We start from the raw sequence: 22,681 nt of genomic DNA, 5'->3' as shown, positions 1-22,681 counted from the left end.
CTCTCTCGCTCTCTCTCTCTCTGTCTAACACACACACATATTCACACACACTCTTGGTACTCCAATAACAAAATCTCAAAATTAAAATAGTCATAGCAGGCCTGAGTCCTGGCTTGTGTGTTTTGGGACCAACAAATAACAACCTCTTCACTTGTTCACTACCAGCAGAAACAAACAACAAAATGTTGCTTTAACATTTGTGAATTCCTGCACTTGTAAATAAATTTTGTGTTATTTCACAATCATATCTGAATGCGAAAAAATCTGAAAGAGGAAATGAGGTCTGTCATTTCATACCAGGAAACATTTGGATTCATCTAGTCATGTGCTCATGCCTATAAATTCCCATTTCTAAACAGCTTTGAACATTTCCCATTCAGAGCTGTTCAAGAGTGAAAGAGATTGACTCTAAGAATTCCAGGAATAGTTCAGGTGTGTTGATCTGTGGCAGGCAGAGATCAATATACAAGACATATATTTGAAGACTGAGGTGAAAAACTGCTTCTTTGATGAAGATGGCTGTGTTCAGAGCAGTATGTATTGTGTTTCTAATCACCCTCTTATCTAAGGGTAAGTTCATGATCTTTCATCTTCATTGTTTGAGAGATGAATTCACTTAGACGGTTTGTGTATAAATAAACAATTTGAATTGTTTGTCTTAGAATCTTGCTCTGAAAAGGCGTTTGTATGAAAAGTTTGAGTTAGGGAACAAACAAAAAGTACCTTATGTGGTTAATATCACTGAGAATAGACTATATTATACACTACTTACACCTTGAGATATTTGTCATGTAGAATTTATTCCTTACATCCTTGTATATTTAGCATATTACAGAAGTGTACATAACTATGAGGGATGGAAGTAACAAAAATTAATTGACAAAAATGGCGGTGATAAAAATGCATGTGAATTGAAAAACAGAGTGATAAAAATCGACGTGAAATTAAAAACTGAGTGATTAATGATCAAGTGATTTAATTAATTTAAAGCCGATTTGATTAAAACAGTTGTGATATGATGAAAACAGAACAATGTCTCATCATTTTCATTCATGTTTCATCTTTCACAACACAAAACTTTCCTTAAACTAATGTTTAAGGAAAGTAGCTTCCCTGGTGAAAAAATATACTTTATTGTATTTCAGATATATTCACATTTTCAATAGTACATTGCAAATATCCTAAAGAAGAATTTTACTATCTCTGAGTACATAAAAAGTATACTAACGATGATTTTTACACTTTAAAATAATTGTAATACAGTACACTTTCTATAAATATATTATATGAAAATATACTTTAAGTGAAAGTTCTGTGTAATTTCTAAGTGCGCTTATTTGAACCTTGTTTTTCAATATATTTTTGTATATTTTAAAGTGTATGCTCAAAATTATCATTGTGACAATGCACTGAAAGTATGCTTTAAAAATACACATTTTAATATCCTGAAGTTTCGGTATATTTTAAGTTAAAACTGAGTGCAATTTTTAAGTGCACTCATTCATGTTTGTATTTCAGTATATTACTTGTACATTTCTTTTGAAAGGCCACCCCACACACACACACAGACACACCTTAACTCTTAATACTGATGACCAGTGTTGGGGTACTTACTCAAAAAAGTAATTAGTTACGCGTGCCAAGTGCTTCTTTAAATTGTAATGGGGTTAGTTTACTCGTTACTCCTTTTGAAAAGCAATTGCACTTCTCATTACTTTACGTTTGAGTTACTCTCTAAAACCACTAATTCCCCAATATACCACATAAAAATACAAGGACAAACATCATAGTCTTTTCATTACTTTATCTTCAATGCAACAGCCTAGTGCAAAGGATGAACACAGTTAAAGGCATAATTTATCAGACTTTGGTGCAATACTGGTGCAATTGTCTACACAGTAAAAATGGCACATTAGATAAAGTGGTTAAATACCGGTAGTTTCTGAGGTAGCTAGTATGTTCTGGTATCATCATCAGCTGACAGTTGCGTTAGCTAGTAATACATTCTGGTATCATCATCAGCTGACAGCTGCGTCATCTGCATTTTGTAATTAAAAGTAACATTAAAGCTTTCCATATTATTGTCCTGGTTGGCTACACCGTATTTTCAGGTTTTCTCAAATTTAGCAGACCTTGCTAGCTAGGTAACTAACCAGTTGTCGGTCTTGTCCCATTTAACGGGAGCTACTATCACGGACACGGATCTCTCCTTAGTGACAGTGAGTAGTCATGTTATACATACACAATTAAGGTGAACAGGTATGTGTCGTATCATGGCTGCTTGTATCATCAAGTATTTTAACATCACTGGAACACTGTGACCAATTAGGACCAAGGACCGGACCTATCCGTTTTATAAGTTAAATTTGCATAGACAGCATGAAAAACATTGTTTTGAAACGGCGTGTGTAACACGGGAAGGGACAGTTTAATAATCCAGTAACTGTAATGTGGTTACTGAAATTTGAACTGTAATGCTTTACTTTAGCTACTTCGTTTCGGAGGAAAGTAATATAACTAGCCCAACATTAATACGTTCCTTTGTAATTCGTTGCCCCAACACTGCTGTTGACCATGTTTAACACACACAAAAAAGTAAAACCAGACACTGTACTGCAACAGGATGTTTTGTAACTTAAGAGCGTGGCGTCCCCAAACAGAGTGCGTAGTCCGCAGTTCTTTAGCGCGATGAAACTTTTCACAAAATGTAACTTTTTATAATAGCGTATATATTTATGGTAGTACATGATAAAATACGTTAAGATTACATAGCTTATATTTTATGCTTTTATGACTTACTAAACTTTTTTAAAGCTTTCCTTTACATTTTCTAGTCAACGACATTCCCATTTAGGGTATTATTAATGACTCTCGATTATCACATTCCTGAAAGTGAAATACGCGTAGGTCCGCCTGACTGAGTTGTGCATGTTGTAGCCTAATGGTTAGAGAAGCGGGCTTATGATCAGAACGATGCCGGCTCCAGTCCCGAGACTGATAGGAAACATCTACAGTTGAAGTACCCTTGAGAAAAGCACTTGACTCCCAGCTGTTCCCCGGGCGTTGTTGAGTAAAACTCATAAATCTATGCATTACTTTTAAATAATTAATTAAAAATAAAATGTTTACTGTACATATAACACAAACAAAGCACACTTTAATTTCACTAATCAAGCATGTATTTTAGTACATACATAGCCATATACTTAAAGTGTACAAAGTACACTTGAAGTTGTTCCGCTTTAGCGCATACAAGTACACTAAATACACTTCAAATTGTGCTTTTCTACAATTTAATTACAACTAAATTACGCTTAGTACAAAATTAATTGTTCCAAAATAGCAAACTATAAGTTAAGTAATCATTAATACACTTAAATACACTTAATTATGCTAAGATTTGATATACTTATAGCATATTCTTTTCACTAGGGCTCAAGGGTGGAAGTACCAAAAATGAACTGATAAAAATGGAGGTGATGAAAATGCATCTGAATTGAAAAACAGAGGGGTAAAAATGGATGTGAACTGAAAAATAGAGTGATAAATTGTCAGTTGATTTGATGAGATTGATTGACATTTTATTTGAAACAGTGTTGCTCTGATAATCAACTCGACTGACATTTATTGTTTACAGCGAGCAATTTTTGTTACTTCTGTTTACCGCACACTGATTTATGTGTCTGTGTGTGGATGGTGTCCTACATCTTGATCTTTACTTTCAACTGTGGTAATTCCTGTTTAAACGGATAGGAATGGAATAGGAATGCAATGCAACTCTGTTAACGCAAGTATGTTTTCAAAGTCTAAAATACCATCATGCTCTCCAAACGATGAGTAATAAAACTGTACACAGAAAACATCTTGATATACGGGTCATTCCGTGTCAAACCAGATAAGGCTGTTGCAGCTCCGTCTCAGATTTATTCAAACCTTGTCTATATCATGAATGGATCCCAAATCCAAGGCCTTTAAAATATTGAATTTTTGAATTTGAACACTTACAGACTTCATGTTGTGACCCAGTCTTGAAGCATGTGAAGACTGTTAAAAAAATCTTGGAGTGATCTCCCAAGAAACTGCAGAAAGGTTGACTTCAAAAACAGACAAACAATTTGTTCAGGGCATGAAGGTCTGTGAACAGTGTTCAGTAGAAATCAAGCATCTGGAGAGTACAGACCCTGCTTCTTCATTATGGGCATTTTTTTTCCCTAGAGGTAAAACAATGCCTTTAACTATGTGTATTTATCTATGAAAGGAACATGGAAGGACTTTCGCACGCTAAATGACCATATATTAAGCTATTTCCACATATGTTTTCATGTTCCTACTAGCCACCCCACGTAACATTTTGGACCTACGTGAATGACTGCAAAATGCTTCCACGCCTTGTTTTATTCTTAATAACCTCATGTCCATTAGTGGTAGAGACCTCAAATATTGGCACAAAATTTAATAAAAGATTGTATTTGAAGAAAAAATAATGACTGATACCACAAAATGGGATTATAATACCCTCAATATCACTCTCATTTAGGAATTTTGCACATTTTTTTCAAATCTAGGGCCTTATAGAAAATCAATAGGCATGCAATACAGACTATGTTTGGCAATGAGAACATGTTTGTCTTCCATCCTACAAAGGTTTGTGAGGCTAGGAATAATGCTTTTCAAGATATTACTGCCCAAACATGGCCTCCCAGATAAAGTGTTTTCGAGAGTGTAAAAATGAAAAAATATCAAGGGCCAAAAAAATATAAAAACATTGGAATTGAACAAAAATATTTTACAGGCCTTAGTTTTGGGACCCAAACATTATATAGACAAACTTTGAACAAACACTGAGACAGTGCTGCAACCACTTTCCTGGATTCTGTCTGTTTTGACACAGAATAACCCATACTCCAAAGCCAAGTGGGCTATGGATGGGCATTTCAAGCAAAAATACTACTCAGTATTCACTGGGAACTATTCGACCATTCTTCAAAGACACCTCCCCCCCACACACACACACACGCACACGCACATACACACATGCGCAGACACATACACATACACACACACACACACACACACACACACACAAAGAGAGAGAGAGCCTCGCTTTTGACAAAGCTAACGGGAAGCATGTCTTTAGCTGCCTTCTGCTGGGTGCTTCACTCTCAAATGACTGTGCATAGTTGTGGTAGATTTATATGCTAGCTTTACCTGGCGGAGTTTGCAGTGCACCTCATTTTCATTTATTTTATGGAAGGAGTTCCACACAACTTTTTTGACAGCTGTAGCGGTCTTTGGCTTTGCATGTTTCTGCTGTTTATACAATAGCATCGGATCTCACAGCACAACACATTTTACCAGAGCCTGCTAGTAATGCATTATTCTTCTTCTTTTGTCATTTAATGGCAGTTGGCAAACAGCTTTTGGGTGCTTTAGCGATAGTAATGCATAACTTAATACCAGGCGCCGGTAAAAACAAGGGAGAATATATTTCTTAAGGCAAGACAATAGTTGCATAAACTATTCGATTCTTTATATAATTTAATGACTATTTGAAAATTCAAAAATGATGACACATCCCTAAAGTGGATAAAAACAGATATTACAAACATTGGATGACAGTACATTATAATTATGTGATTTAGAAATCTTAACTTTTTATGCTTAATCAGATCACTTCACTGTGGTGAGAGAAAAATAAGATATAATTCAGACAAACAGTTAACACTGTATGGTTTTTATCAGTTAAGCCTGGCAGTTAATCTCTGTGATTCATTCATCTGGAATTAAGGTGTGTAAATTTCATTTCGGCTGCTGATGGACCTCACCACTACTTTCTGTAAATTCTTGCATTTTCAGTCAATGAATTGATTCAAATTTTAAACAAAAATGTAAACACTAGATGTTATGAAGTAAGACAATAAATGATAGGACTATTAAAAATTAAAAATATTATAAGCAAAAAACAGGAGTATTTTCCTCAAAGAACAAATGATGTGGACAAAACAACAAAGCTCTTAAGCTACAAGTTGCGCTACAAATCTTAATTTGATGCTAAGAATTAAGCTAAAAAGGACATTCTATTTCCAATACTGACACTCACTGACGTTTGTCTGTTTTTCAGGTACCCACTCACAGTTAGATGGTAAGTCCCAGTGTTTACATCAGGTGAAATTTCAAAAATGTTATATTAGTGTGTGTTCCTCTACCTAAAAATATACTTCCTCCTATCAGTGTGTGGTCAGGCCCCCCTCAACATGAGGATAGTGGGGGGTCAGGACGCCCCTCCTGGTGCCTGGCCCTGGCAGGTCAGCTTGCACAGATCTGGCAGCCATTTCTGTGGTGGCTCCTTAATCAACAAAGACTGGGTGCTGTCAGCGGCTCATTGCTTTCAAAGGTACTGAATCATCCAGATTTCTGAATCTAGATTTCAGAACGTGATATTGATCATGAACAACCTTTAACTTGTTATGTTCCTCTTCCTCAGCATTACAGCTCCACAGGTGACCGTCTTCCTGGGTCGTCAGACTCAGCAGGGATCCAACCCAAATGAGGTGTCAAGAAAGGTCCCTCAGATCATCAGTCACCCTGACTATAACTCTGCCAACTTTGATAATGACATTGCTCTGCTGCGTCTCTCCTCCTCTGTAACTTTCACTAAATTCATCAGACCAGTTTGTCTGGCTGCAGCAGGCAGCACCTTCTACAAGGGCACTGACAGCTGGGTCACAGGTTGGGGACGAATTGCAGAAGGCGGTAAGATCCTCTGACATGACATGTATGTAGCACTTATTTTGCCCCAAGGATACAGACAGAGGCAGATCCCAGGGTTCGTTTATTTGGTTACTAACACAGTTAAACCCCTTTGCAATTTAGAGCATGTCACTTCATTGAGAATGCACCTTTAATTTACTTTCAATTCAGTAAAACTATAGAGCACATACTCAGATGTACATGTGTACATATTAGAAATTAACACAACTATTTATTAAAGGTAAGAATAAAAATAAACAAATTACTGGGGCTTAAAATGAATCTTCTCCAATAATACATAGAGAAACAAGCTTATTGGGTTGCTTAGGAGGATTCTAATTAGGGGCCAATGGGTTTCGATGGCAGCCCGCAGTAGCCTTTGGTGCATCCTAGTGAAATTCTGTACCCTCATAGATCACAGCCCAAGGTATCGAGGCACAAAAATTGGGGATCATTCCATCATTGCCTCCATCACCACCAACAGGCCAAATTTCAGGGCACATTTTTGATTGCAAATTTTGCATCATTTGTCCTAGAGTACTGGCCATTTTTTCTCCTGAATCCCTGGGTCAGGATAAGTCGACTGTACTCATTTTATCAAAATCCGCCATATTGGATTTTCCGCTCTTTTGAATTTTTCAAAAACCCTACTCTTTGAACTAGTCCTAGACTGCACATCCTATCGCCACCAAATTTGGTACACATCATCTAGAGATGGCTCTGACCAAAAGTTATCAAAAGAATAGTGCTAGGCAAAAAAATATGGGCACTGTCATCCAATGAAATTCAATGGTTAAGACTCCAAAACAGGAAATGAGACATATCACAGCAATGTTTGCTTGGATTGATGCTAAACTGGGTACATTTTATTGCCAGTGGGTACCCAACAAGTTTCATGAAATTTGGCCACATGGGGTCGCTATACCAGAAAAACAGTGAAAAAACTTCAAATGCCTACCGATTTAGAACCAAAGCAGATGTTTCAGCCAAATTCCTCATGCATCATCACAGTAAAGGACCCTAGCCGGGAGATCGTGAACCCTCTGTGTCAGCCATTTCGTTTTTCAGCCATCTTGGGAATATTGTTTTTTCAATGGTTTTCTATGGCAGGCCATAGAAGCCCTAGGTGGATTTTGGTGGAATCTGGCACCCTCCTAGAGCATAGTGGGTTTCAATGTGTCTGTTCACCCTGTGATGGACTGGTGTCTTGCTCAGGGGTTGTTCTGATTAGTTGTCTACCTGGCTGCCCTGTGGTGCTTGGCCCCTTCATTGCTGCTTGCAGTATATTTCATTATTACTACTTTTCTATACCCAACTGTTAGTTCACCTAACACACACACAGACAGAGAAACAGGGCGTTAGTAGAAGAGACAAGGAATGCATGTCTTCAAATAGGTTGCAGAAAACTTTGCAAACTTTCAGACCTTTGAAAATAGTACTGAAAAAGTCTTTACACTGGACTGACTTTAATCAAAATAATGCCACAGTTGATATCTTTATTAAAGGAAGATACATCATTTGTCTTTTTCTTACAGTAGCAGCCACATTGAGAATTACTTCATCTCATCAGTAGCGAGTAAAATTATGACAATTTTGTCTCCTCTAAACATATGTGTCCCATTTTCCCATATTCACTCATCCACTGAGGCCACCTACATGCTCATATACGTGTGTTATTGAAGATGCAGATGGAGTTTATGGAGTCCTGTCCATATAGGATTTGGGCACTCAATATATCTAGTCATTTGAGTATTTGTATATTCAGAATACACAGACTTATTGTCTGATATATATTGACTCATATGAGTCAGTTCGGTGGTTTTATACAATATATTTTTATATGTTTTAGATGATTTTGATTTTGTTCTGTGGAGTCACAGTAAGTGACTGACTTTTATGTGTTTGATCTGTTTCTCCTCAGTCCCCCTTCCCTCACCTCAGACTTTACAGGAAGTGGAAGTGCCAGTGGTGGGAAACAGACAGTGTAACTGTCTCTATGGTGTTGGCTCAATCACAGACAACATGATCTGTGCTGGATTATTAGCAGGAGGCAAAGACGCCTGTCAGGTGAGTCTTAGTAATGAAAAAATTCTTCTGTGTGTGTGTGTGTGTGTGTATATATATACATACTAAAGAGTTTAGTAAATACAACACGTTACAAACACACACACAGCAAGCCATAGTACAAGGTGAGGGTGCTTGTTAATACTACGCCTAGTTCACCTCATGTAGAGAAGGAAATCACCATCCAGTAACCCAAACAATGGCGCAGTTACACTGACCCCTGCTGGTACAATACAGGAGAATTGGGAGGTACGATTAATATACGTGCAGCTCAATATTTAAGCAAGGTGACGAGCCAGTACCCGAAAAATGAGTGGCAGGAGGAAAATATAGTTAGCAGCAGCTAGAACATCACCCAGTCGAAACCTCTAATGACAAATAACCTGGACATTAACAAAACAAAACAAAAAAATACAATAGCCCAAAAAGATTCAAAGGAAAACTTAGGCCCAGCAAGAAAACAACAGATGCGAAAAAGCATGCAGAGGGAACAAGTGGCCACACAAACGCGAAGGAAAAACTTTAAAAAAAAAAAAAAAAAAAACAAGAAAAAAATAAAAAAAAGGAAAACGGATACAAGAAAGAAAAAATTATATAAATAAAAGCAAAACAGCCATGGCAGACTCCTGCAAACGCAAGCACATAGTTGAAACCATGATCATGCCACACAAGAAATCACAAAGTTTCCCATATCTTAAGCATTACCAGGAATTAACGGCCGACACATCATGCCTACATCCCAGCACATAAGTAGGCTCACATAAGTAGCCCTCCTACGCTGCATCAATCTATAAAAGTAATTTATTGTTTAAAAACAAAGAATAGTCATATCATTTAACCAACGAAAGAACGTTAAGTAGGCCTACCGTCACCACTGTTTATGATGCATGGCCGAGCCGAAGCCAAACACGGAAGGGAGAAAACTGGTGACTGTTCAGGGGTACAGTACACCATGAATATTAATTAATAGAAGTGTTAAACCAGTCCCTGTCTATTCTCTACAGGTAGAGAGTGGAGTGGAATGAGTGTATCCTTAAGCCAAATCTTCTTGGTTTTAAAACCTCGCAAATACTAAGTTAATTGCGGGAACAGAGACAGCAGTGGGAAAGAGGGACTCACACTAATGGTGAAGTACGGTGGCCAGAAAGAGACACATCTGTGCAGAAAGTGCTGCGGCTTACATAATAATTTTGGAAAAGTTATTATAACAGAGCAGAACTTCATTCCATTTACTGTTATAATGCTGTCATACTGTGCACTGAATGAGCCCAGGAAAGCTGGGAGGAGGATCACTGGCACTCTCTGAATAAAAATGTCATTGTGGGCATGCAGAGAGTGGCAAGGGTTCAGGGTGATGTCAGAGCCAGTGATCATTCTAGATTCATGTTTTACTCTGAACAATTCCACTCAGGACGACTCAGGAGGACCAATGGTGAGTAAACAGGGCTCTCGCTGGATCCAATCAGGCGTTGTGAGCTTTGGGATAGGCTGTGCCAGACCTAACTTCCCTGGAGTGTATGCCAGAGTGTCCCAGTACCAAGACTGGATCAACTCTCAGATCAGCACTGACCAGCCCGGCTTTGTCAGATTTACCTCCAGTGGCACTGATGGGGATTTGAGTGTGAGCTGCACTGGCCCACTTCCTGTCACCACCAATACAACCACTGCCTGCAATACCACCACTAAAACCACTGCCTGCAATACCACCACTACAACCACTGCCACTATTCTAACCACTCCCCGCCATACCACCACTACAACCACTCTTACCACTCCCACCACTACAACCACTGCCACTATTCTAACCACTCCCACCACTACAACCACTGCCACAATTCTAACCACTCCCACCACTACAACCACTGCCACAATTCTGAACACTCCCCACCATACAACCACTCTAACCACTCCCACCACTACAACCACTCTAACCACTCCCACCACTACAACCACTACAACCACTGCTGCCACTACATCCTGTAAGTGCCCATCAAATATTCCCAAGTATAATTAGTTAATGAGTTTCTTTATTCTCCCGTATCTGTCTCTCTCTCTCAATCACACCGGCTCAGTCTTTTATTGTATCCTTTCTGTGCTCTCTCTCTCTCTCTCTCTCTCTCTCTCTCTCTCATTTCTGATTCCTTAACTCCAGAGCTTCATTCTATTCCTTTCATCCTCATACTACAAATGTTCTTACTTCAGTTCAGTCTCCTTCTGTCATAAATTGGTTGAGGAAACTGGCTGCATGTGCAGATTACCAGCTTTTATTCAATGCAGGGCAGGCCAGATTACAGACAGGAACAGAAAACAGAAACCAGGCAGGATACAAAATGAAATATCACAGACTCACCGGGGGCATTCAACAGCAAGGAAAGGTCAGGTTCAGTCAAGACTTCACTAGGAAACAATGAAAAGGCAGGGGTATTTATACCAGAAGAAAACCAGTCTTGACTGACAAAAATAAGTGTCAGTGATTGATTAATTAACTGAACAAAACAAGAAAAAATGGAAATGACTAAAAAAAGAAAACCTAACTCAAAATGGCCAGTAGAGGGGGAGAGGGAGAGTGACACCTTCCCTCAGCTTCTCTCAGTACAGACTCCAGTTCCTGAACTGGTTTAATATGGCTTGTAGCTCTAAAAGCTCTTCTTTTAAATATATCCTACAGACAGTAAAACAATTACACTGTAAAGCCACATATGAAACTCACACACACACCACAACTCCAGTTTCCAAGTTGGAGTTACATGTTTAAGTCAACCCACTGCGTAGCCTTCTTGATGTCTCTGACAAAACCCGACCTACCTGTCCTTGTATATCTATCAGAGATGCTCACAAGTCTTTGAGCTGAATTCCAAGTCTCAAGTCTTTGGGGGCAAGTCCAGGTCAAGTCTCAAGTCTCTTATGGTTGTAATAAGCATTCTATCATCTGCTGCATGATCCGGTCTGCTTAGAACACTGCATTGCTATATCTAAGGAATTCAAAGCATGCACTTGTTACGACCCCGTCTAGGGTGGGGTGAACATAAATGAGTGGGAGAAACCTCCTTCTCCTGCCGCCCGAGTGAACAAAAAAAAAACACCAATACCGAAACCGATATCAAATAGTCAGCCTGTTTTTATTACTATATATATATATAAAACTATGTACAAACGCAAAAGACCTCAGGGGTGAGCCAGGCCAAAACAATAAACAAAACACATCTAACTAATAGGAAAAAGGGAATAACCTACAAAAGAATACCAAAGTAAAGACAAATTCGACTTTCCTCCCTAACTAATATAAACAGGAGAAAATACGTTTTAAACGGAAATGGCACCCACCCCCTACGTGTGCTGACTATAAAAAGCAAACACAAAAGAAACCAACACGACGAATGCACTATTTACACCTATTTACACATTTTACTGGATGTGGACTCACGAGTCCACATCATTGCCACAAGAGCTCACAAAATATAACAACGACGCGGCAGCAGGAGTTCAAATGGGAGGTTCCGCGCCAGATGTGTAGCCGTCGTCTTTTAAACTTTCCCTCGGATGTTCCCCAGCCAATGGTGATCCGCCAGCAAACCTGAAAAGAAAATGGGGCGGGGAGCGAAAGGGAGACATAGAGACAGAGGGAACACCCGAGCGGTAACAAAACTACGTCCGAGGACGTAACACCCCCACACACAAAAGCACACATCAATGTTGGTTTACACATACCAAACTTCGTCGACGCAGTCATACTGCACACACCACGATAATACAATATTCCCACTTACACTTTCAGGTGCGGGATAAAGCGTCCGCCACAACATTTTCAGACCCTTTTTTGTGTTTAATGTCTAGCGGAAAAGATTGTGCGAGTAAAGACCACCTCATCAGTCTCTGATTTGCATTGCACATGCGACTTAAGAACACCAGCGGGTTGTGATCAGTATAGACTGAGATAGGGAGAGTGCTGGACCCAAGATACACCTCAAACTGCTGCAGCGCAAGCAGGAGGGCAAGCGTCTCCTTCTCAATGGTGCTATAATGAAGCTGATGCTTGGTGAACTTTTTTGAGTAGAAACTGACAGGGTGATCAATACCGTGAGAGTCTTCCTGTAATAAAACCGCACCAGCGCCAGTAGCGCTGGCATCTACCTCCAGTTTGAACGGCCGCGTAAAATCAGGAGCGGCAAGCACTGGCGTGTTACACAGGAGAGACTTTACTGAATTAAAAGCACACTGACACTCTGTCGTCCACACCAACTCCTTATCTGCTCTGAGTAGATCAGTGAGCGGGGATACAACGCTGGAATAATTTCGGCAGAAAGCTCTGTAATAGCCGGCCATGCCTAAAAACCTGCGTAACTCTCGCCGCGTTTTGGGCACGGGGAAATTCACAATCGCAGAGACCTTAGCTTCCACAGGTCGCACCTGACCTTGACCAACTTCTTTACCTAGTTAGGTTACAGTGGCTTTGCCGAACTCGCACTTTGCCAGATTAAGAGTAAGGGAAGCCTCTAGCAGACGCCCAAATACAATGGATAAAATCTGCATGTGCTCAGCCCAGGTAGACGTATACACCACTATATCATCTAAATAGGCTTCACAGTCCGGCACACCTGCCAGCACCAGGTTCATTAGCCTCTGAAATGTAGCAGGCGCATTTCTAAGACCAAAGGGTAAAACCGTGTACTGTAAAAAACCATCAGGAGTCACGAAAGCAGATATCTCAGAAGCTCGAGGGGTTAATGGCACCTGCCAATTACCCTTCAATAGGTCAAGTTTTGTGACAAAACGTGCAGAACCAACCTTGTCTATACAATCCTCCGTACGAGGCAATGGAAAAGAATCAGGTTTGGTTACTGCGTTCACTCTCCGGTAAACAGTGCAAAACCTCACGCTTCCATCAGGTTTAGGCACCAGGATACAAGGAGAACTCCACGAACTAGAGCTAGGCATAGCAAACCCATTTTCCAATAAGTACTCGACCTCTTTTTGCATCATGGCCTTCTTTGTTGGATTCACACGGTATGCGTGCTGTTTAATTGGAATGTGTTCACCAACATCGATGTCATGCAGCAGCACAGTAGTTTGAGTCGGAATGTCACCAAATATGGACAAATGGTTTCGGACTAACTGGATTATGTCGACACGAGCCGAGACCGACAGGTGCGACAGGTGCGACTCCAGATTTTCTAAGATTTCGGAGTTCTGCAGCCGACCACAGCACACAGGAGCAGAACGCATCACCAACCCGTCTTCCTCCGGACAATAAGAGGACACTAGGGAGACAGAAGCCACCCCTTTAACCTCGGGATTCACAGGCACGGGTACACTGTTTTCACCTATACTACGGTCAACATAGGGTTTCAACATGTTGACGTGACACACCCGAGTTTTGCGTTTTCGGTTCGGTGTCTCAACCACATAATCGGTCTCGCTAAGCTTTGACCTGATTACATAAGGACCAGAGAAACGAGCCTTCAGTGCAGCACCAGGGACGGGAAGTAAAACAAGCACTTGTGCCCCAGGAATAAAATCTCTTTTTACCGACTTTCGGTCGTAATGTAGTTTCATTTTCGATTGAGACACCCCCAGAGACTGTTTTGCGACAGCGCAAGCTCGATGGAGACGCTCACGAAAAGAACTAACATAATCTAAAACATTCTGTTCACATCGCGTTTCAGACACTAACGTTTCCCTTAAAAGTTTCAATGGTCCCTGAACCGTGTGACCGAACACTAATTCAGCGGGACTGAACCCAAGAGATTCTTGTACTGTCTCACGCACCGCAAATAACACTAAGGGAAGCCCCTCATCCCACTCATTTCCCGAATCAAGGCAGTACGTGCGCAACATGGACTTGAGAGACTGATGGAAACGCTCCAGTGCGCCTTGACTCTCCGGGTGGTAAGCACTTGATGTCTGGTGCCTGATGGACAATTGCTGCAGTACCTGAGCAAACAACTTGGAAGTGAAATTCGTACCTTTGTCTGTTTGAATCACTTTCGGTAGACCAAAAGTAGAACAAAATTTCACCAAAGCTTTCACTACTGCCTTCGTCTTAATGGCACGCAGCGGAACCGCCTCTGGGAATCGTGTAGCAGCACACATCATAGTTAGAATGTACTGATTTCCTGATTTTGTTTTCGGCAAAGGGCCCACACAGTCGAGGATGATGCGTTCGAATGGCGCGCCTAGAACAGGGATAGGATGAAGCGGAGCTGGAGGAATTGGTTGGTTGGGTTTTCCCACAAGTTGACACACATGGCAGGATCGGCAGTATTCTGCAATCGATGATTTTAATCCAGGCCAAAAGAAATAACGAGAAATACGATACAAAGTTTTTCTGATTCCTAAATGGCCGGACAATGCATTATCGTGTGCCAGTGTCAGTATTTGTGTTCGATAACCCGTAGGAACCACAAGTTGGTAAAATGAATTCCAATCACGATCATCCTGCGTGGACGGCGTCCACTTGCGCATTAACACACCACCATCGTAAAAATACGCCACTTTTTTTAGTGGCAACTCACTTTCCGAAACCACCACGGAGAAACAGCGAGCTAGGGAAGGATCTGCTTTTTGAGCAGCAATGAGTTGTTCTTTCCCGATCCCTAGCGACGCTGCTCCGTCCGCGTCAGTTACGGAGACCAGCAGCTCCGTAAGGGACCCAGTAGAGTTTTGCACCTTGCCCACCGAAGGCACATTAGACACATTCATAAAAGTATCAGCCAGGTCCACGTCCTGACCAAATTTACGTGCTTGAGCACGCGTCACCACGCAAGCAGGGAAAACACTAGGGAATGAATTAGCTATGTCATCGGAGGGCATATCAGGCTTGTCAGTTACCTCGGGGAAAGGAAATACTTTACCTCCAGCTAAATCATTACCGAGAATGACAGAAACACCATTCACTGGCAGCTGGGTACACACGCCAATCCTTACCGAGCCTGACACTAGCTCAGAATCAAGGTAGATAGTATGGATGGGAACTTTGACGCAACCCAGTTCAATTCCTTGCACCAACACATGGGACCCAGAAAATGATTCTACCGAAAACGGTAGCACACTGTCAAGAATAAAAGATTGCGCCGCACCAGTGTCTCTTAAAATAGTGACAGGTTGCCGATCAGTTTGATCACTGGTGAGAGACACAAAACCACTCCACAGAAATGGTTCATAACCAGAGTCACAACCTGGTGCAACTGAATCAGCAGGAGACGGACACAAGGTTTGCAAAAGACCAACACTCTTTGGGTTATTACTGCGCTTTTTGTTCCACGCTTTACAGTCTGCAATTAAATGACCCGGTTTGCGACAATAAAAGCATTCACGAGTTTCACCCGCACGAGGAGAAACTGGGCGAGGAAGTTTAGGACTCCCTTCACATCGACCAGAAACCACGACACCACCTGCCTCGACCCTGGGTAACACTTCTTTTCCCCTTGATGAGGGAAAAATAGTCTTGTGTGTTAAAATAAACTCGTCGGCCAGTACTACTGCATTAGCTAATGACATCACCTTTTGTTCATTTAAATAAACCACAATATTATCAGACAAACATCTTTTAAAATCCTCTAAGAGAATCAATTCCCGTAGCTGATCGAAATCAGTGACCCTGCTAGCAGCGCACCATTTATCAAAAAGAACCCCTTTCTCACGTGCAAATTCAACAAATGTTTGGTTGGCAGTTTTTAAGTGTGTTCTAAACTTTTGCCTATATGCTTCCGGAACCAGCTCAGATGCACGCAAGACAGTATTTTTCACAATGTCATAATTTAAACTTTGCTCAATAGACAAAGACGCACACACCTCCTGTGCTTTTCCCACCAGTTTACATTGCAGCAACAAGGACCACACTTCCTTTGGCCAGCGAAGGGCAGCTGCGATGCGCTCAAAGGCAGCAAAATAAGAATCCACCTCCGATTCACGAAACGGAGGCACCAAGTTAATGTGCCTGCTGACGTCAAAGTCAGGAGATGGTGTAGCTGATGCGGAGGGTGCAGTGGGAGATGGGGGAATTGTTGAGGCATCTGCAGCCAACTCCAGAGGAGGAACAGAGGTAGCAGGGGAGCTGGTCACTGGCCTCGCCGTACGGGGCCGAGGAACAGGACGCGTTGGCTCAACACCCATGCCATGTTGTAGCTCCAGTTTGCGCAATTTTATATCTCTGTCCGCCTCAATCTCCAGAGCCCGAATATGCAAAAGCTGAGTCTGGTACTACTGTTTCTTGAGCTCCAGCTCTAGCTTTTTTAATTCCACCGCCAGCTGAGGATTCGCAGCCGCAGTTGAAGGATCCATGGTCGGCAGTGGCACCGCCCTAGCGTCAGCCTCCGCCTCGACTGGGACACCTGCCTCCACCAGACCAACACCAGCAACGTCGGCCACGTCACCACCAGGCAAAACTCCCTGTTTCATCAACTCAGCCTGCACCACAGCCTTTATCTCCTTCTTAGTAGTAAGATTATGCACTGATATGTTATAAAAATCAGCCACTACTACGAGATCCGATTTTCGACAGCGGTTGAACTGACCCACCGTCGGACGAATAACAAATTCCTCCAAATGGAATTCCATTTTAAATCACCGTCCCACCAACAAACGAAAACTGCCAACAATTTCTTACCCAACCCAAAATGCAGCAGCTAACACTGGAAAACGAGCCACCGGACCACAAGCCCCCAAATTTTATGTTACGACCCCGTCTAGGGTGGGGTGAACATAAATGAGTGGGAGAAACCTCCTTCTCCTGCCGCCCGAATGAACAAAAAAAAAACACCAATACCGAAACCGATATCAAATAGTCAGCCTGTTTTTATTACTATATATATATATAACTATGTACAAACGCAAAAGACCTCAGGGGTGAGCCAGGCCAAAACAATAAACAAAACACATCTAACTAATAGGAAAAAGGGAATAACCTACAAAAGAATACCAAAGTAAAGACAAATTCGACTTTCCTCCCTAACTAATATAAACAGGAGAAAATACGTTTTAAATGGAAATGGCACCCACCCCCTACGTGTGCTGACTATAAAAAGCAAACACAAAAGAAACCAACACGACGAATGCACTATTTACACCTATTTACACATTTTACTGGATGTGGACTCACGAGTCCACATCATTGCCACAAGAGCTCACAAAATATAACAACGACGCGGCAGCAGGAGTTCAAATGGGAGGTTCCGCGCCAGATGTGTAGCCGTCGTCTTTTAAACTTTCCCTCGGATGTTCCCCAGCCAATGGTGATCCGCCAGCAAACCTGAAAAGAAAATGGGGCGGGGAGCGAAAGGGAGACATAGAGACAGAGGGAACACCTGAGCGGTAACAAAACTACGTCCGAGGACGTAACACACTGTATTATCATCACTCCTTTATCTATTTGCATATAGTATCACCACTGATTAGTTGTTTAGTATATGATCACTTTAAACAGGCTGTTGTAATGCAATATGGAAAAAAACATACACAACAAAAGCTTCCCTTTAAAAAGCTAATAACTGTATGTTGCAACATTTTTTGTTGTTGTTCTGCACATGCAGGATACATGGTGTTGTTCGTTTGTGTTAAGTTACCTGACCATTTTTATAGTCATGGCAAAGCCAGCACTCTATACGAACAAGTGTGGCAAGCAAACAAACACTCACTCATCTTTTCCAAATATTAATCAAGTGAACATCCCTTAGCTACAAAATTAGTAACGAGTTAATGTTAAATAGCTGGCGCTGAGCTAACATGTTTGCTAACCGCCCATGGGCGCTCACGTTAATTTGTCTTTCACATTGCCAAGTTGATGTGGTCGATCCAGCATCCTTTATTTTGATACCGCACCTTGCATTTATCCATTGTTTTGTTTTGAGAGAGGGGGGGTGCCACGCCCACAAAGCAGACACACATACAACACAGAGAGAGACAGAACAACGGGAGGAGCACAGGAGACACGGGGGAGAGGGAAACACTAGAAACATACACAATAAACTGACAAAACAGCCATAACCATGACTATCTATCTATCTGTCTGTATATCTATCTATCTATCTATCTATCTATCTATCTATCTATCTATCTATCTGTCTGTCTGTCTGTCTGTCTTTCTGTCTCTCTATCTCTCTCTCTCTCTATCTATTTATCTATCTAGGAATTTCTCTCTGTCTCCATTTATATGTGTGGCTCCTCTGGTCTTGTGTGCCATGACAATGTAAAATGCCTTTCTCTATCTTTTCAGCTGTGGTCTGTGGTAGTGCCCCACTGAACACTCTTCGTGTTGGGGGCAGTAGTTCTCTGGCGACTGGAGGCTTATGGCCATGGATGGCCAGTCTGCACCGAGGAGGCAAACACGTATGTGGGGGTACACTGATCACTGAACAGTTCGTCCTGAGCTCTGCTGACTGTTTCTCCAGGTACCATGAAAAGATTCAATATGTAACTGAAAAATCTAAAACAGTGGCAGCTGGTAATGGCTGTGAGTTTTCTTAATGTGACCATTTCCTCCCTTTTTCCAGCTCCACCAATGCTTCAGAATGGACCGTGTTCCTCGGCCGTCTCAATCAAAATGGTTCCAACCCTAACGAGGTCTCTCTGAGGGTCAACAGCATCACACTGAGTAACATGACAGGCAACAACGTGGCTGTTCTGGAGCTGGCCAGCAAACCCACACTCTCAGACTTCATACAGCCCATCTGTGTGGACCGGGGAACAGAGACCTTCTCCACAGGAACACGGTGCTGGATTGTGGGCTGGGGCTCAGGACAAGGAAGAGGTAAGAATATTTATTTGAGTGTGTGTGTGTGTGTGTGTGTGTGTGTGTGTGGGTGTGTGTGTGTGTGTGTGCATTTGTGTGTGTGTGTGCGTGTCTGTGATGTTAGTACCCCTGCATCTCAGGTGTTCATTAATATCGTTGTTTGCACCTGACATTGTCATAAAACCCAATGAAAACTGGAACTAAACCTGATTTTTTCCCCCATAATCTTTTTTGTTGTTGTTGTTGTTCGTTTTTCTCTTTTGCTCAGTTGAACAAACCCTTCAGCAAGTCCAGACTTCTGTGGTGGACTGTGGGAATTCATCCTCTACAGAGAATATTTGCACTGGTTTGGTGGATTTACAGCAGGTAAATCAGTCTAATTATTCAAGTACTGAATTCAAGAATGAAAGTTAAATAGTCACAATGAACTTCATTTCTCTTTCCGAGTGTCTCTCCCTGTCCTCTAATTGTTCAAGTTTAAGTGTTCAAGAATCTCAGTAGCTACCCTACAACATTGTAAAATCATAAAGTCATACTTATTTAGAATCTTTCAAATTTTATTACATGAACTGAATCTTGTACATTTTACTGATTTAACTCATGTTATATTCTTCACAACTAAGATAAGTTTGAAAAACATGCGCAATTTAACAAGACAACTTGGTTTAAGATTAATGTCTGAAAGCAAATTTAGTTTGATTTTACAATTTATAATATTTAATCACAGCCATCTCATTTCATTCATTCATTCATTCATTCATTCATTCATTCATTCATTCTCTCTCTCTCTCGCTCTATCTAAGGGTGATGCTGGTGGCCCTTTGATGTGTAAACAGGGTGTGGCATGGTTCCAGGCTGCAGTTTTGGCTGTCGCTAACAGCACCTCAAACAGCAGCAGTGGCAGTAACAATACAAGTCGCTCAAATGTTGTTCCTCGTGCAGACATCCAGGTCTTCAGCCGAACTTCTCGCTATAACAACTTTCTGGACAACACTGTGGGCAGCTTCCCTCCACGAGCCTCCAACAGCACATCTTCTAACACCACAGCCTTTAACACCACAGTTGCCCCGGCAACCACAACCATAGCAACTACCACTGAAAGTGGAGTTGGTACATCACTTTCCCTCTCTCTCACATCTCTCCTCATTCTGTCCATTCCTCCTTTTCTCCAAACCCTTGTCCAGATTGTGGGTCACTGAGTTCCTTCTACACTGCCACACTGATCCCTGAGCAGGGTCAACAATAAAAAAAATTTTATAGCTTAAAAATCTGTTTGTGTATGGGATAGCAAAAAAAAAAAGAATTAAACCTTTGGACTGTTCTATCAAACTGAGACTTGGGTAAGAAAGGAGTTGGTGAACAGCTTTTTTAAAAACTGTTATCATTCCTTTCTGAAGAAGTCATATTGCTTTAGCTTTATTGCTTGCACTCTCAGAGTAATCTGATACATTTCTGTAACGAATGAAGATTTTGAAAATGTTTTATAATGTTGATTTTTCACCATTTTTACACTTTTGCATTTAAATCTTTTAAGCTTTATGCTTAAGATCCGTCTAACAGAATGATGGACACTGCTGAAAATGTAACTATAAATCTAATCATTTATGCTAAACTTGTTTTGACCTCTTTGGTGTTCTCAGCTGGGATCTGTCAAAATTATGAGATCAAAAAATTAGTGCCATCTAAAAAATGTCACCAGGGTACCTTTCATTTGTCTGATAAATGCTGTCACACTTTTTACCCTCTGTAATACTTCCACTGTTTCTCAGTTTCTTTCCACTGAGTAATTTAATGCACTTCAATAAAAAAAACAGACTAGCGGGAGAAATATTCTATTGTTTGCACAGTTATTTAGACTGATAAAAATGTGTTTGCGAAATGTTGGATGATTACGAAAATGCTGTATTGGTGTTGATTGACATGATACACCAAAAAATACCTTTAATCAGTTAACCCTAATATATTAATAACGAGCCAGGCCCTGGCTAAGTAACGATATCAATCCCTGAACATTTTTTTAATCAAAGAGTAATTACGAAATCCTCTGATAGAGTAAACAGTTGTGCTGATCTTATGTTAATTCATCTAATGCCTCCTCTCAGTAATGAAATAATGAATTTAGCAGATTCCCAACAAAGATTTAAATGAAATTTTTATATTTTGTAATAAAATCAAAGGGTTAATTAATTCAAACAAACCTTTGCTCCATAAATTAAAATACCACTCTACACACTTAACCTAAAATGCAAAATGAAAATATTTAGTAATGCAATCAGAGTTCAACAACAAATGACCGATTAATATAAAAAATAATACAATAAAAGGGATTCTCCTAAATCAAGTTACACTGTACTGGCAGTTTCTGTAATAACTTAAACAGATTAAAATATAAATCCTCACACAATCAACAGGCTTAACAATCAATATGCTCTCTCTCTCACACACATTCATACACACACACACACACACACACATTCTAGGCACTCCAATAACAAAATCTCAAAATCTAAATGATCATAGCAGGCCTGAGTCCTGGCTTGTGTGTTTTGGGTCCGATAAACAATAAATGACCTCTTCACTTGAAGGGGGGGGGGGGGGGGGGGGGAGGTAAGTAAAGTAGTAAACCTCCAAACAGCAGAGCTCTATGGCTCTGTTTTGCTAGAAGGTTTACGACTTTCTCTGAATTAACTAACTCTGAGTTTTTGCTAAACCCGCCTTCTGAAATACCCCTTTGCTGACTACCAGCAGAATCAAACAAACAAAAAATCATTTTGTAGGCCCGCCCCCTTCTTCCAATACCTGGCGCGTTGCAGCCAAGGCTGTCAATCACCTCATTCCCAAGTGTATCCACGCCCTCTCACAATACAGTAGGATAAAGTTTTAAAAACTAATTTTTGGGGGAAAATGTGCAGATATCAGCATAGGGAAAACTAACTGCTCAAATTAGACACTGCTGATGGAAAGACAGTTTACACTAGAAAAGGGACATGGAAAATAGGCTATTTTGTCATTGAAACACATGGGGATGGGCAGTGCTAGACATTATACTGCAGCCTGCCAGCAGGGGCACTAGACATGTGGTTGCTTCACTTTTTAGAGACGTTATGCTGTCCATGCTTTTTACAGCCATTGGTTAATGTC

General features: G+C 40.9%; 1 protein-coding gene across 1 annotated transcript; it reads left to right on the top strand.

The window, feature by feature from the left end:
- The first annotated feature begins 509 nt into the window (after nt 1–509).
- Nucleotides 510–21,323, top strand: LOC115829786 (transmembrane protease serine 9-like). Its single transcript, XM_030793949.1, has 12 exons — nt 510–570; nt 6,122–6,142; nt 6,232–6,394; nt 6,485–6,753; nt 8,672–8,817; nt 10,226–10,556; nt 19,025–19,199; nt 19,302–19,558; nt 19,809–19,906; nt 20,344–20,455; nt 20,558–20,650; nt 21,310–21,323. Exons 1-12 carry the CDS (start codon nt 510–512, stop codon nt 21,321–21,323), a joined length of 1,740 nt encoding a protein of 579 aa, XP_030649809.1.
- Nucleotides 21,324–22,681: the final 1,358 nt, after the last annotated feature.

The sequence above is a fragment of the Chanos chanos genome, chromosome 16 (assembly GCF_902362185.1).
Source record: "Chanos chanos chromosome 16, fChaCha1.1, whole genome shotgun sequence".
Taxonomy (NCBI): domain Eukaryota; kingdom Metazoa; phylum Chordata; class Actinopteri; order Gonorynchiformes; family Chanidae; genus Chanos; species Chanos chanos.
Note: the sequence above shows the minus strand (reverse complement) of the source record. Positions and strands in the feature narration are given on the sequence as shown.